This window comes from Amorphotheca resinae, assembly GCF_003019875.1.
Source record: "Amorphotheca resinae ATCC 22711 unplaced genomic scaffold M430scaffold_5, whole genome shotgun sequence".
Taxonomy (NCBI): Eukaryota; Fungi; Ascomycota; class Leotiomycetes; order Helotiales; family Amorphothecaceae; genus Amorphotheca; species Amorphotheca resinae.
Genome location: NW_020194475.1, coordinates 1162863 through 1175692, shown reverse-complemented (window position 1 = coordinate 1175692; position 12830 = coordinate 1162863). Strand labels below are relative to the sequence as shown.

Below are 12830 nucleotides of genomic sequence, written 5' to 3'. Positions count from 1 at the left end.
TCTGACTCTTTTCTTCTACTACTTTTTCACTTCCAACGTTCAACACTCAACATCCACCTTTTTTCAACGCCGCATCTCTCAAAACAACCGTCCCTTTCTCGTCACCTTCAAACACCGCCGTCTACGGCAGCCTCGTCATCTCCAAGCGCCGCGACCCCTTGATAAATAGCTTGGCTTCCGCCTTATCTCCCCGGTCACAAGACATTACCTTCTCCCCAACAACTCCTCCAACCTCCTCGCACATCTCACGCTCAGCGCACTCCTCTCACCTCTCACCTCTCACATATTCAACATGCCTTCCACATTAATGTCCCGATCCGCCTCTCCAGAGCTGCCTGAATCCGCCGACACCATGCAGATCTTCGTCAAGAATGTGACTGGTGACAGTAAGCTTCCTGCCACGCATCCTCCTCCTCCTCCGTCGGAGCTTCTGCTAACAGCCGGCCCAGCAATCCCCATGACCGTACCGCAAGACCTGTCCATACAAAACCTCACCACCCTCCTCTCCGTCCGAACCTCGCGCCCCGAAACAGACCTCCGCCTCGTCTACGCAGGCAAGCACCTCTCGCCCTCAAGTACCCTCTCCGACCACCACATCCAGCGGGAATCCACCCTCCACCTCGCCTTCCCCCTCCGCGGCGGCATGCCTCCCAAGAAGATCCGCTGCACGTACAAGGACTGTAGGGAAGGCGCCCAGAGGATTATCGGCGACTGCGGCTTCTGCAACGGCCACTACTGTGGCAAGCACCGGTTGCTCGAGGACCACAAGTGCGACGGCTTGGAAGACGTAAGTGACTCACCCTGCTGCGGAGGAGAGCCGCAATGGTGGCTCGTTGGCCTCGATCAGGACTTTCTTACTGACATGATGCTCGAATAGTGCAAGAAGGAGTCGCACGATCGGAACGCCGCGCAACTTAATGCCGAGCGCACGCAGGTTATCAAGGGCATCTAGTTAGTTGGCCCGCACATCGTTCTTGTAGATCTGGGACATTGGGGCGTTTGTTCGATGGGCATCAAATCATCATGTATTTACAACGTTTCCCCCGGCCTCTGGGTTATTTGTTTAGCGGGCGTAGGATGAGCTGCTCCCCGAGGTTATTATACCTAGCATGACGATATATTCACGATACTTATCTATGAATCCAATTTCAATTTCACCTCTGATCCGTTTCTCTTGACTTCGGGTAGTTCATTTGATCTTCATATTGCTCACTTTTACTACTACTAACATACTACGCCTACCACCCACCGTCCGTGATGCAACCCATTCTCCTGAACCCCCGATGCTTTTTCATACTACTTATAGATTTCTCATGTCCACAACGCAGCGGATGCAGTCACCCTGCTTCATGGTCTCGAAGGCAGAGTTGATCTCGGGGAGCTTCTTGCGGTGGGTGATGAACTCATCAACCTTGAGCTTACCCTTCATGTAGTCGTCGACCAGGTCAGGGAGTTGGGTGCGGCCCTTGATACCACCGAAAGCGCATCCCTTCCACACACGACCGGTAACGAGTTGGAATGCTGGTTGAGAGGGTTAGCACCTGGAACTATAATTAGCCGTGATCGGACTTACGTCGTGTGGAGATCTCTTGTCCGGCGGCTGCGACACCAATGACGATGCTCTGGCCCCAACCCTTGTGGCAAGCCTCCAGAGCCGCGCGCATAACACCAACGTTACCAGTGCAGTCAAAGGTGTAGTCGCATCCTCCGTCGGTCATCTCGATCAGCTTCTCCTGGATGGTCTGGTTCTTGAGCTCGGATGGGTTGACGAAATCGGTGGCACCGAATTTCTCCGCCCAGCTCTTCTTGTTGTTGTTCAGGTCAACAACAATGATCTTGCCAGCCTTCCTCTGCACGGCACCCTGGACGACGGACAGACCGACACAGCCGGCACCGAAGACGGCGACGGTGGAGCCTGGCTCGACCTTGGCGGTCTCAACGGCGGCACCGTAACCAGTGGTAATACCACATCCCAGCAGACATGTTCGGTCCATTGGGGCATCTTTGGTGATAGCAACGACGGAGATATCAGCTACAACAGTGTATTGAGAGAAAGTGGAAGTTCCCATGAAGTGCAGCAGGTCCTTGCCCTTGCACTTGAACCGCGAGGTTCCATCGGGCATGACTCCCCTTCCTTGGGTTGCTCTGATCTTGCCGCAAAGGTTGGTCTTGCCAGACTTGCAGAACTTGCATTCACGGCACTCAGGGGTGCTGTAGAGATGAGATTAGTTTTGGCACTGGGGGGACCTCATCGGAGGGGGCTCTTACTAGAGCGCAACTACGTAGTCTCCTGGCTTGACAGATGTGACACCCTCACCAACAGACTCTACGATACCAGCACCCTCGTGTCCGAGGACAATGGGGAAAGCTCCCTCGGGGTCCTTTCCGGAGAGTGTGTAGGCATCTGCAGAAGCAGTCAATCAGCAATGCATTCGATCACAACCTCCCGGAACCCGAGGCCTTACCAGTGTGGCAAACACCCGTGTAGAAGATCTCAATTCGGACCTCGTGGGCCTTGGGCGGGGCAACCTCAATGTCTTCGTAGCTGAGGGGCTTGCCTGCCTCCCATGCAACTGCAGCCTTCGCAAAGTGTCAATGTGAATATTCGAATGGCAGATGCGGACCGTGGCGGTGGAATTACTAACCTTGCAGGTAATGGTCTTTTGGGAATCCCCATATCAGTATATGACGTAGCCATCTCGAGAGGGGTAAACTCGACTTACCTTGCCGACGGTAGAGGCCATGACGGAGCACGGTTGATGGATTCGGGATGGATTTGGAGGGGATGTCTTCGGAGGGGTGATGAACAAACCACTTGAAGATATACTTCAAGTTCTTGCTCTGGATGATGTTGTAAGAAGGAGAAAGATGGGATGGAACGGAGAGTGGGGAAGGGAGAGGTTAGAGAGCTTGGGGAAGCGTCTTTCAATAGCTCATGTCATTTGAAAAGAGGGGTTCCTTTTAAGCTTTTCTACGCTCGGAGTTTGCTCGCAACGCTTCGGGAAGCGCACCAAGGCCCGGAATCTGCATTCTTGAGGGCGGGCAGCCACTCGTACAGCTTACAGATAGCGCATTATTGTGGGGAGCGCAGGATTAAGGATTGACGAGGGCTTCACGACTTTGCTTGGACAATGAATGTGATGGATGGTCTCTCGATTGGTCATTGGAGAGAGAGACTCGGGGACGCTCTTGACTCGGCGGGCTTTGATGATGGAGGATGGGAGGATTGGAGGGGTAACAATGCTGGGAGGATGCTTCGGTGTGTATCTTTAGGTATCTTTAGGTATCTTTAGGTATCTTTGGCGATAGAGCTGCTTCGACGTAACGCCATCGAGCTTAAGTCCGAAGACGTGCCCCATCAACCCCGCGGCCAAGCGAAAACACCGGAAATCATTGGACGAGCGTGGTGTCAACAGCTTTACTGGGCTGAGATAGTTAGGTAAGACATAAACGTACAGTCAGCATTCTTGTCATCCGCAATATTGGCAATCACCGGACTCCCTTTCCTATACTGAGTAAATAGTACCTTACGTCAACAGAGCGCTTTTGCCCATCTACCGACGCCGGATACTGTATACAGTAATATAAAACCATCTAATCTAATCTATACCATCATCTAATATCATCGTCTATGGTACTACTATATGAAGTAATAATGGCTTGAAGAACCAGAATACCCCAATATGAACTGATGCATCTAATAATAATAAATAACTATTGCTAGCAAACCTGCACCGCCGGCGCCCCTTCAAGTCTCACTACCTGCCTGAACCTCCCGACCTACCTCTGTACGCTCAGGCCCAGACCATCTTCTTCAGACTGTGCCCGAGGTGCTCGAGGAGCCCCGTGCTCTTCCGTGCCTCTTCTTGGCTGATGATACTGCCCGCTTCCACAATGCTCTTCTTCTCGCTCCGCCCGAGGAGCACCACCCGCTCGATCTCGCAACAGATCGTCTTGACCGTCTCAATTTCGCTCAAACTTGGCGCGTCCTGTCCGTTGGTCACGGCAGATCTCGAAGGGAGCGCCTTCCACGCCAATATCCGATCCGCAGGGGGGGACTGCTGCCGTCCTATCAGGCCGACTAGTCCCTTAGCGGGCGGTGAAGCGGACGCGTCGCGCTGTGGCCCCCCCTCCTCTGGAAACGGAACAGTCGACATGGATCGTGTGTTAACCCGAGTAACGTCATCCGTCCCGGCTTTGTAGGTTATTATAAATCCAACATTCCTCTTTTCGTCTGCCTGGGCGGCAGATAGCGTGGAAGTAATGTAAGCCCCGTACTTGAGACTGACAACATGACCCAAATCTACACGCTCGAAGGAGATCACTTTCTCCATATTCCAGTCGAATCTCGTTGCATACAGTGCGGTGTCGGTCAATAATAATACCGCCTCCTCAAATGGCGTTGACTTGATGGTATTCGGGATATGCGGAGCAAGAAGAGTCCAGCCACCTATGAATTCTTCGTGCTCGTCAGCTACCACAAGTTTCTGGCTTACGTCGATGGCTTGCTGCCGCAATTTCTGCATGGATACAGCAGGATCACCGCTCATCAGGTTGGCTTCGAAATCTTCCCAGACCAGTGAAGTGACATTTCCAAGGAGGAAGTCGATTGCGGCTTGACTGAAGTAGTCGTTCACAATACTTCAAGGAGGGTCAGCATTGGAAAATGATGGCGTACTATAATACTCACCCGCTATAGAACCTTGAAATAGAGAGTCCCATATCTGTCAAGGCTCCTTTATAATCCCGTTTTCTGGTCCGAGTGAAGTCGCCTTTCAGTGCTGCAGTCGAAGCATATTGCTTCGATATAGCATCACCATTATCTGCCCATAGCGTATTGAACCACTGTGTACTTTGATCTGCTTGCAGGCAGAAATCTATGCCTTCGGCCTTTAACTGCATTTCCAATGCTCGTCTTGCGCACGCACTTTGCACCACATTTGTGCGGTCCAAACAATCCATGCAGTTGGTTCTCAGGACTCCGCTTTGCCTTGAGAGCTGCTGGCCCTCAAGCTCGACCGTGTCACCGAACTTATCAAGCTTGCTTCCTATGGCATCCATAAGCAGGCTGACGTTCTCGAACTTCATGCCCCGACAGATCGAATGAAAGTCAAACCATTCGAACCCAATCGAATCTCCACTAGAAGCTCTTTCGAGATTCAAACGATCCATATTTTTCTCGTACGCATCGCCGACTATCGACTCTGGTCCATGTTTTTCAACCAGCGAGACAACCTGTACGGATCCATATCGATCTGATATGTTATCAAAGTGCTTCTTGAAGGCTCGGAAATTGGTTTCTGCTGAATGCTGTATCTGAGGCACTGGCTTAAATGAATATGGCGATTGAGAGAAGAAAATTGGGACACTGCCCCGTAGCTGAACGAAAGAGTGTATCTTGCTTGAGGGAGCCCATGAAGGTTCTGACAGAATCTGTTCCGTTTCGACTCCGTTGGCCGTGTGGCCCTCCTCGTCTACACCTCGACGGAGATATCTTAAACCAGCACGTTTGATTGACCTCCGGGATATTAGAGTCAATAGAAACGGCCGTTTGGTACTGCGCCCATCCCCGGATTTCTGCCCATTCGGCGAGTCTGACTCGCCAGCATCTGCGTGATCTTGATCTTTGTCTCCTACTGATAAATCCGTCATTTCCATTGCTGTATTCTCGTCCCCAGTTAAGCCTATGGCAGGTTTGGGAGGATTCGTGTCCATTTCAAACCATCGCTGACCAACAAATCCTTGCATAAGTGGCAAGACTAGAGATGTCTGCCCAGCATCTATGAAAGGCTGTATGAGATGACGATTCCAGAAGAACAGGGGATCAACTTCCGTGTACAACGGCAGTTCAGAGTTTGTTGTCCTTCGAGTTGCAATGCTCCTGGTGATATCATAATCGTAGGAGAAGAAAAAGCTTTGGGATGTCCCGAAAAGAATCTGTGTTGTCCGTAGTAATTTTGGCAGAAGACGTTCTGCCACATCATTAATGTTCTTCTGTTCTTCATCGTCCTTCTCAAGAGGTTTAATAATTGGGGAAGGCTGTCTTCTTGATTCCCCTGTCTGATCAGATCTGCTGGTGGTGTTATCTGGCTCAGTCAAAGACATTCCCAAGTTCCGTCTTTGGCCAACTGTCCAACCTTTCTTCGAGAACCATTTTTGGGCAAATGGTCCATAGCCACCTTTTCTTGAAATGACATCTTCAGCAACACTACTTGTCCTCCTGTGCTCTCTGAGGCCCTCGCCGGATATTGACCCTGAAGTTGACGTTGCTGGGTGTATATCCTCGTCATCTATATCATCACTCAATGCTGCCGAATTATCCGCCTCGTCACCGTCCGTATCACTATCGTCCGTGGCATCTCCGCCAGCACCTGCCTTCTGTAATCCTGCCTGTGTCTGCAGAATCGACGATTCAGCTGCATTCCTTGAACTCAGAGGTGTCAATGCGACTTCCGTGACCACATATATTGGTTTCCCTTGTATCTGCGCGACCTGCTCTCGCCGTGTAATGGAGATCAAGAAGGAGTATTTCGAAACCGTCAAGAGACCTACACTCACTCATATCAGCACGGCGCTCTTGTGCGACCCATCTCTTAAACAAGAAGAGCAGAATAAAGGGACCCCAGATCAAGTAAAGACCTGGTATTGCTTTGTGTGCTGGGGGGTCTTTATCGGTTGGATCAAGGCCCCGAATTGCGGGCACGTACCAACAATCCCAAATGCTTCGAAACTCTTCCCAGCCTTGTAACCTTCACCTCCATCTTTCCATACGTACTCGATATTGTTGTCTTCGTACGCGATCTTCGTAGCGGGCGCGGGGCGTTGGCCTCTTTGCGCCAAAGGTTGCAGCACGAGCCCGTCCACGGCCGCGAAGATAAGGAGCTTTCGCACAAGGCCAGGCATACCGGCGATTCCTATCCCGAATACATCGAGGAAGTAAGAGGGGTGTTGAAACCCATACAGTCGTTAGTAGTGTCGGAGTCCACGAGTTGGTGCGATATCCGTTTCAGACGATCTAATATCTCCGAGAATTGAGCAATGAGCATTGCGTCTGCGTGAGAGCTCCAATTACCCTCACCAACCACTGAATTTCTTCATTTACGATAACAGAACTGTATAGTTAGATAATTCACAATGCTTGAGTACTGTAGATTAATATTCTACAGTTACTCTGCGCTCAGATTGCCTCCAAGAAATTGAAATACTGCATCAACGCAAAGGGGACCCGACTGTGCTCCCGAAATAGGTATCGCGAGGCCATTGGCCCTCAAGACTTACCTTCGCAGGTAGAAAAGACCTTTATTCCTCCATTACATGTCGTCGAGCAGATCAATTCTGCCAGATAAGGTGGTACTCTATCAAGAGAATCGGCGCGCGTTGGGCTCGGCAAAAGTCAACCGTAGCGAAAAGAAAATAAATATTCAGATAAAGAACGTTACTCTAGTGTAGGTTGTTTTCTCTTCTTTTTGCTTTCCCTCTTTGATATACGCACAGATCCGAAACCACCATATTGAGATTCTAGAAGTCATCTTTCACCATGGGCAAAAATGGCAGGTTTGGCAAAGACTACGGAAAGGTCGTCGGGAAGGACTCACCATCACGACCCGGCTGGAAAGGTCCTGGATACGTCAAGAAGGCTGAACCTCCAGCAAAGGCGAAGGCACCGGTAGCAGAGAGCACCAAGGCCGCCTCGGAATCAATGATACCAATCGAGCTACAGCAACTTCTTCTCAATATTTTCCGGAATACATTCCCTGGGGTTCTGACATCAGGCACGCTCCAACCTCTTTTACAAGATGTGAAGGCAGCGCTCTATGAAAGGGACTTTAGCAGAGCATTTGGAAAGCAGGAGTATCTCGAAGCCTACTCAGTCAGATGGAGTCCAAGCCGAGCCCTCTGTTATTCTTCAATTTTGGTAGATCTCCAAAAGCACATGACGGAATTAAACAAGTCCACTCTGAAGGTGGTCTGTTTTGGAGGAGGTGCAGCCGAAGTAGTTGCTTTCGGTGGATTTCTCAGGTTCTCGCATGATACTTCAGCTCCCGCCCCGGAGGAAACAGCAGCAGAAGCAATGGCCAATTTGTCCATGGACGACAAAGGGCCAGAGATTGATCTACTACTTGTAGACACGGCTCAATGGGGTGGTGTTGTCCAGATGCTCGATCAAGCCCTTGCTACACCGCCACCACTATCAAAATATGCAAGCTCCTCGGCCAGGGAAGCGAATTCCTCCCTTATTGCTCCTGGAAGTATCGTCACAACTTTCCGCCCCGATGATGTTCTCGGACTGAGCCAAAGTCAACTTGACGATATTGTGGGGAAAGGACCAATGCTCCTTACACTTCTATTTACACTCAATGAGCTTTACACGACCTCCATCGGAAAAACAACCGCCTTCATCTTAAATCTGACCTCATCTACCAAGCCCGGTACCCTACTGCTGGTTGTTGATAGCCCTGGAAGCTATTCGGAAACGGTAGTTGGCACAGAGGCAAAAAGATACCCTATGCAGTGGCTACTGGATCACATACTTCTTGGGACTGAGAAGACCAGAGGCGAAGAGAGCGCAGCCAATTGGTTGAAAGTCTTTTCTGATGACTCGCGTTGGTTCAGATTGCCTGATGGTTTGCGGTACCCGATACCTTTGGAGAATATGCGATATCAAATCTCGCTCTACCGGCGACTGTAGTCATCGAGAGGCGAAATCATGAACCTCCAGCAACTCACGATATGAGATATCATAATTCATTACTCATAACTAATACCGACTAAACATCAACGGCACCAAGGCTGTATTACTTTCGTGTCCGATGAACCCCTTGGATTTCCATCTCCCTGAACAGGTGTTCTTGATGAAGTCCGTTGCATAAGCTTTCCTCTCATTGTTCTTAGAAAATTCCTTCCCCAGTTGCTTTAAGACAGCCTCCCTTGCTTTCTTCAATGCCGATACCCGCTTATCAGGGTCATCAGCGAGCTCCTGTTGAGCTGCTTCCTGTTCTGCATTGCGTTGAACGCCTTGCACATTCGAATGGAAGATTGTAGGCTGCAAGTAGTCTACCGCCGGATCAGGTCTAAGTATTGGACTGGATATCTCTAGTTTCACAGCTTTTTCTTTATGCTTACGCCTACGCCGGCGGCGATGCACCCTCTCTTTCTTGAGCTTGGTCATATGAACCGATGTTCTCGCCAGTTCAGCGGGTACATCAAGACGTACACCAGCAGTGGTATCAATAACCTCTTCTAGATTATTCGATTGATCAGAATTCTCCTGGCTATGCAAGCTTCCCAGGGTTGAACTGCTATCAGCATCGGAACCGCTCTGCTGTGATAGCCACTCATCGTTTCCACTGATCTGCGATAGGGGTGCCAAGGCCTCTTCCCAAGTGCCGCCCTTAATCAAGAAGATGTTCTCGAAGTCAAACTCGCGGACTGTATGGCGATGCTCAAGGATGAAATCAGCGACCTGTCCCGCTGCCATCGTGGCATTGCGAACTTGCATGTAGCGTAATTTTGGGAAACTCATTGCTGTACGAGGAGGTGCAGCGGGCAACGGCGACATTGGCGACGTCACTTCAGCGAATAATTTTGCCGTCGTCTTCGGGGGCGCGAACAGGGGGTCTGTGAAGAGCGTGAATGGACAAGGGCCTTTTCTTCCGTTCCATCCAAAGCTGACCTTCTCGAGGTTGGGTGAGAAAGATCGGATATAATCATCTAGAATCTTGAGGTGGTCGAGTCCAGGTCTTTCGCCAAGGAAATCCCAAGAGTCCATTGTTATGCTGAGCTTTTTAATCTGTTTCCACCGACGTCCTGCCGATGGTGTGCAACCAAAGCCAGACCTATAGCGCAGATAATGAAGCCCGGATGGATGGATGTGGCTAAGTGAGAGTTTCTCGAGGCAAGGAAGAGGCGATCGTTCAATCGCTATGCGCAGACTTATGAGGGCATAGTCGACGGCATCTCGACGATATCTTTGGGCTGGGTCTTGATCAGGACATGATATCGTAAGATGTCTAAGATTTGGCATATGTGACATTGCGTTGATGAACGCGGGCACATTGGTAGCGGCATGGAAGATGGGAGGGTACTGCTGGGTCAAGATTTCACCCAATTCTGGCGATCCGTATTTCCGACGCTGGATGACTGACGCCGCAGAGGTTTGAGGCGTATATAAGAAGGTGATCTCTCGTCCGGTCACTGGATTCAAGAGAGGTGGAAGGAAGGTTGCGTCCGTATGTGGCATGGAGAAGGTTAGGTGTTGGATGTGATGTCCTATTCGGCGCAACGCCTCGAGGCGAGAATGTCGAGTGAGAGCACTTGGAGTGAAGGTCAAGCGGGTTCGGATGAAAAGAGCTGGAGTCGTGAGCTCACAGTATTCAGATGCCGTGAGCCGCAGGGAAGATATAGTGGCTGTGTCCATATACGAGAGAAGACTTGAGCGCAGCGCTTCGTCCCGCCAGAGGCGGAGGAAACTTGGGCTATCAGTGGCCATAACTTGCACATGTCGTCTAGGAACTAGACGAGGGTATTCGAGGCGAGAGTCACAAAGCAATGGATCAGTTACTGAAAGATTTGTATGTGAAATGATCAATTATCGGTTGAAGAAGGTAGTTGTTGGATTGAGTATGTGAGTCGTTGATATTGACCTGAGACTCTCATACCCCACACTCCAAGAAGGGCAAGAGGTTGTCTCACACCAATAATGAAAGATCGATGATAAAACAAACGACTAAGATCTGACCCGTCCAACGGCCATGATATAGCCAGAGATGCCCCATCCCCAGAAATCGCTCAGTCCCCGCGCCCATCTCTGGTAAAGAGAACTGTGACTCACATTTCCGCTGTGAGAGAAGAGGAACATGCAGCGCAATGCATACAAGCGTCCATAAACACGAAAATGTCACGATCGCGAGAGCCCTCAGGCAGCGTGGCAGCCGCGTCTACTGGATTCAAAAAGGACGCATGCGGGTGACAAGATGCTGGAATTCTGCAGATGCAGGCGGCCTGCATGCCTTAGAGGGCATCGTTTCAACGATCATCTGCTGCTGGCCAACGAGAGAAGTTGAAACGTTCAGCCTGCAATGCGCAGTGCCGGCCAATGGAAAATGGTGGCTAGGAGATACCCTGAATCCCTACGCGCAGAATCGCGAACAAACGCGACACAGACGCGGCTGGTCGTTTCGCGATAAGGCTGATGTGATGATGTATACTGTACTGTATACACTGGTGCAGAGTGCAGTAGATAACGATAGGTAACCTGCCGAGTGGCCCGGCGCGCCTTTTCGCCTTTCCTTGGCTTCTTGGCTCCTTGGCTCCTTGGATTCTTGGCTTCTTGGGAAGAGGAGGGAGGCAGGGAAGTGATATCCTTTTGCCTTTTGTTTTGTTTCAGGGTATCTTGAGGCTGACCCAGATACTCGTAGAAAGGTTCCCAGATAGAGTTCCGGCTCCCAGATTATGGGTCCATTGGCCAAAAACAAGTGGTTTTAATGTCGCGTTTCAGAAGTAAAGTATGTTCTGTGTCTCGTAATTTACAAGAACCTCGATGCCTTTGTTGGAGACATTGGTATTTCGATCAACCTGATATCACGGAAAGGCGGTGGTAGCTTATTAGCAAGTTCCCCCGTTGTTTACGTTTCTGGGAGATGTTTACTTCAGCCAAGGTCCTTGCTCTTCGATGCTTCTCCAGAGAGATGACATCAAGGCAAGGATCTATGGAGGCAAGATGTTGAACTATGAGATACGACGTAAGTTGCAGTATGGTGATCACATGTAGTCCTCCAGGGTCCAGACTCCAGACTGCGAGTTCTCGAACATTTCGGGGTATTTAATAACCCTGGCATTCGAGGATACAAGCACAAACACTGCAATCATGTTCAACACTAATATCAAAGGTAGGACGGTCTAAGGTTCGCTTCGTTTGAAGAACCCTATTACTATCTTCCTCCCGAGTTCTTGTGCGATGGCAAGACTTTTGGGGAAAGCTCACGTCGACCGAGAATATGCATAGCGTTTCCTCCTACTCGGCACGCGTTCATGTGAATAAAAGGCCAAGACGTTGGAGACATCTCTATTTCCTTTGGGCCCGTGGCCAAACGACCAATTCTGTACCGCCGACTTTCTGAAATTATGGCCTTATTCTAGAAGAGCTTGTCAATAAGTTGACAGGTGGTCCAGGCTCTACTGTTCGCCCCAGATCTCTACTATACCTGTGTGCTCCGCAGTACTCTGGACGATATAAGCGGATACGGAGTAGTGGGACTGCCACCCACGGGTTTGGTCACCGCCTTTGCCCATGGAATGGATTTCATTGGTCAGATCTTAGCTCTATTGATTCCGTCCACCTTATTCAGCAGAGAGCCTCATACGGACGTACCTTATACAGCACAGCAGAGCTCTAGGGCACGCTGCTAAAGAGACACAGCGGCTATTATCAAATAGCCTTACTCTAGAGGACCTGGAAGTTGAAAAGCGTCTTTTTGTTACGTCAACCTTAACTCAATTGAGGCCGTGTGGATTCTGGAAGTACACTGAGACTCTTATTGAGCGCGAGTCTACGGAGACTGCTCCGTTCCAACGACAGGGCCCGATAAGGCGTCCAGGACAGTAACAAGATGGATGGAGTAGAAGGCTTGAAAGCAAGAGGTAACTTGCAATGCTTGTGTTGTTCTGAGAAGAAATTATAATGACTGATGATGAAAGCACCCCGTATACTCGCACGAAGAGAAGCGGTTGTGGCTGATGGGCAAGCCCCAAAAGCCACCCGAACGCTTTAATACGATTCTGCCGTATTTCTGCCGTTGCAACTTGCAGGGGTTCCTGTAGGCGGTGGCAAA

General features: G+C 50.2%; 5 protein-coding genes across 5 annotated transcripts; 2 read left to right on the top strand and 3 right to left on the bottom strand.

Annotated features, from left to right (window-relative positions):
* Window positions 1-37: 37 nt before the first annotated feature.
* Window positions 38-1030, top strand: M430DRAFT_138801 (hypothetical protein). Its single transcript, XM_024862577.1, has 3 exons — window positions 38-386; window positions 450-787; window positions 878-1030. The coding sequence occupies exons 1-3, from the start codon at window positions 293-295 to the stop codon at window positions 950-952; spliced, it is 507 nt and encodes a 168-aa protein (XP_024721651.1). The 5' UTR covers window positions 38-292; the 3' UTR covers window positions 953-1030.
* A 270-nt stretch (window positions 1031-1300) lies between these two features.
* Window positions 1301-3186, bottom strand: M430DRAFT_275286 (hypothetical protein; the record flags this gene model as incomplete). Its single annotated transcript, XM_024865642.1, has 6 exons — window positions 2724-3186; window positions 2646-2660; window positions 2466-2580; window positions 2269-2404; window positions 1574-2211; window positions 1301-1521 (listed from the first exon to the last, which is right to left on the bottom strand). The coding sequence occupies exons 1-6, from the start codon at window positions 2742-2744 to the stop codon at window positions 1301-1303; spliced, it is 1146 nt and encodes a 381-aa protein (XP_024721650.1). The 5' UTR covers window positions 2745-3186.
* Window positions 3187-3629: 443 nt separating this feature from the next.
* M430DRAFT_120065 (hypothetical protein) lies at window positions 3630-6959 on the bottom strand. Its single transcript, XM_024861768.1, has 3 exons — window positions 6708-6959; window positions 4691-6548; window positions 3630-4641 (listed from the first exon to the last, which is right to left on the bottom strand). The coding sequence occupies exons 1-3, from the start codon at window positions 6901-6903 to the stop codon at window positions 3795-3797; spliced, it is 2901 nt and encodes a 966-aa protein (XP_024721649.1). The 5' UTR covers window positions 6904-6959; the 3' UTR covers window positions 3630-3794.
* Window positions 6960-7537: 578 nt separating this feature from the next.
* On the top strand, window positions 7538-8689 carry M430DRAFT_100192 (hypothetical protein; the record flags this gene model as incomplete). The annotated part of the gene is made up of 2 exons (XM_024860614.1): window positions 7538-8006; window positions 8064-8689. The coding sequence occupies 2 exons, from the start codon at window positions 7538-7540 to the stop codon at window positions 8687-8689; spliced, it is 1095 nt and encodes a 364-aa protein (XP_024721648.1).
* Window positions 8690-8758: 69 nt separating this feature from the next.
* M430DRAFT_50042 (hypothetical protein) lies at window positions 8759-10489 on the bottom strand (the record flags this gene model as incomplete). The annotated part of the gene is made up of 1 exon (XM_024868111.1): window positions 8759-10489. The coding sequence occupies one exon, from the start codon at window positions 10487-10489 to the stop codon at window positions 8759-8761; it is 1731 nt and encodes a 576-aa protein (XP_024721647.1).
* Between the last annotated feature and the right edge of the window lie 2341 nt (window positions 10490-12830).

What these genes read in the sequence shown, in the direction of transcription:
- M430DRAFT_138801 (XM_024862577.1), top strand. Translation starts at nt 293, where the DNA reads ATGCCTTCCACATTAATGTCCCGATCCGCCTCTCCAGAGCTGCCTGAA. An exon ending in CAAGAATGTGACTGGTGACA is followed by an intron (nt 387 to 449) that starts GTAAGCTTCCTG and finishes CAGCCGGCCCAG; the next exon opens with CAATCCCCATGACCGTACCG. An exon ending in AGTGCGACGGCTTGGAAGAC is followed by an intron (nt 788 to 877) that starts GTAAGTGACTCA and finishes ATGCTCGAATAG; the next exon opens with TGCAAGAAGGAGTCGCACGA.
- M430DRAFT_120065 (XM_024861768.1), bottom strand. Translation starts at nt 6,903, where the DNA reads ATGCCTGGCCTTGTGCGAAAGCTCCTTATCTTCGCGGCCGTGGACGGG. An exon ending in CGAAGCATTTGGGATTGTTG is followed by an intron (nt 6,549 to 6,707) that starts GTACGTGCCCGC and finishes GAGTGAGTGTAG; the next exon opens with GTCTCTTGACGGTTTCGAAA. An exon ending in ATTTCAAGGTTCTATAGCGG is followed by an intron (nt 4,642 to 4,690) that starts GTGAGTATTATA and finishes CCCTCCTTGAAG; the next exon opens with TATTGTGAACGACTACTTCA.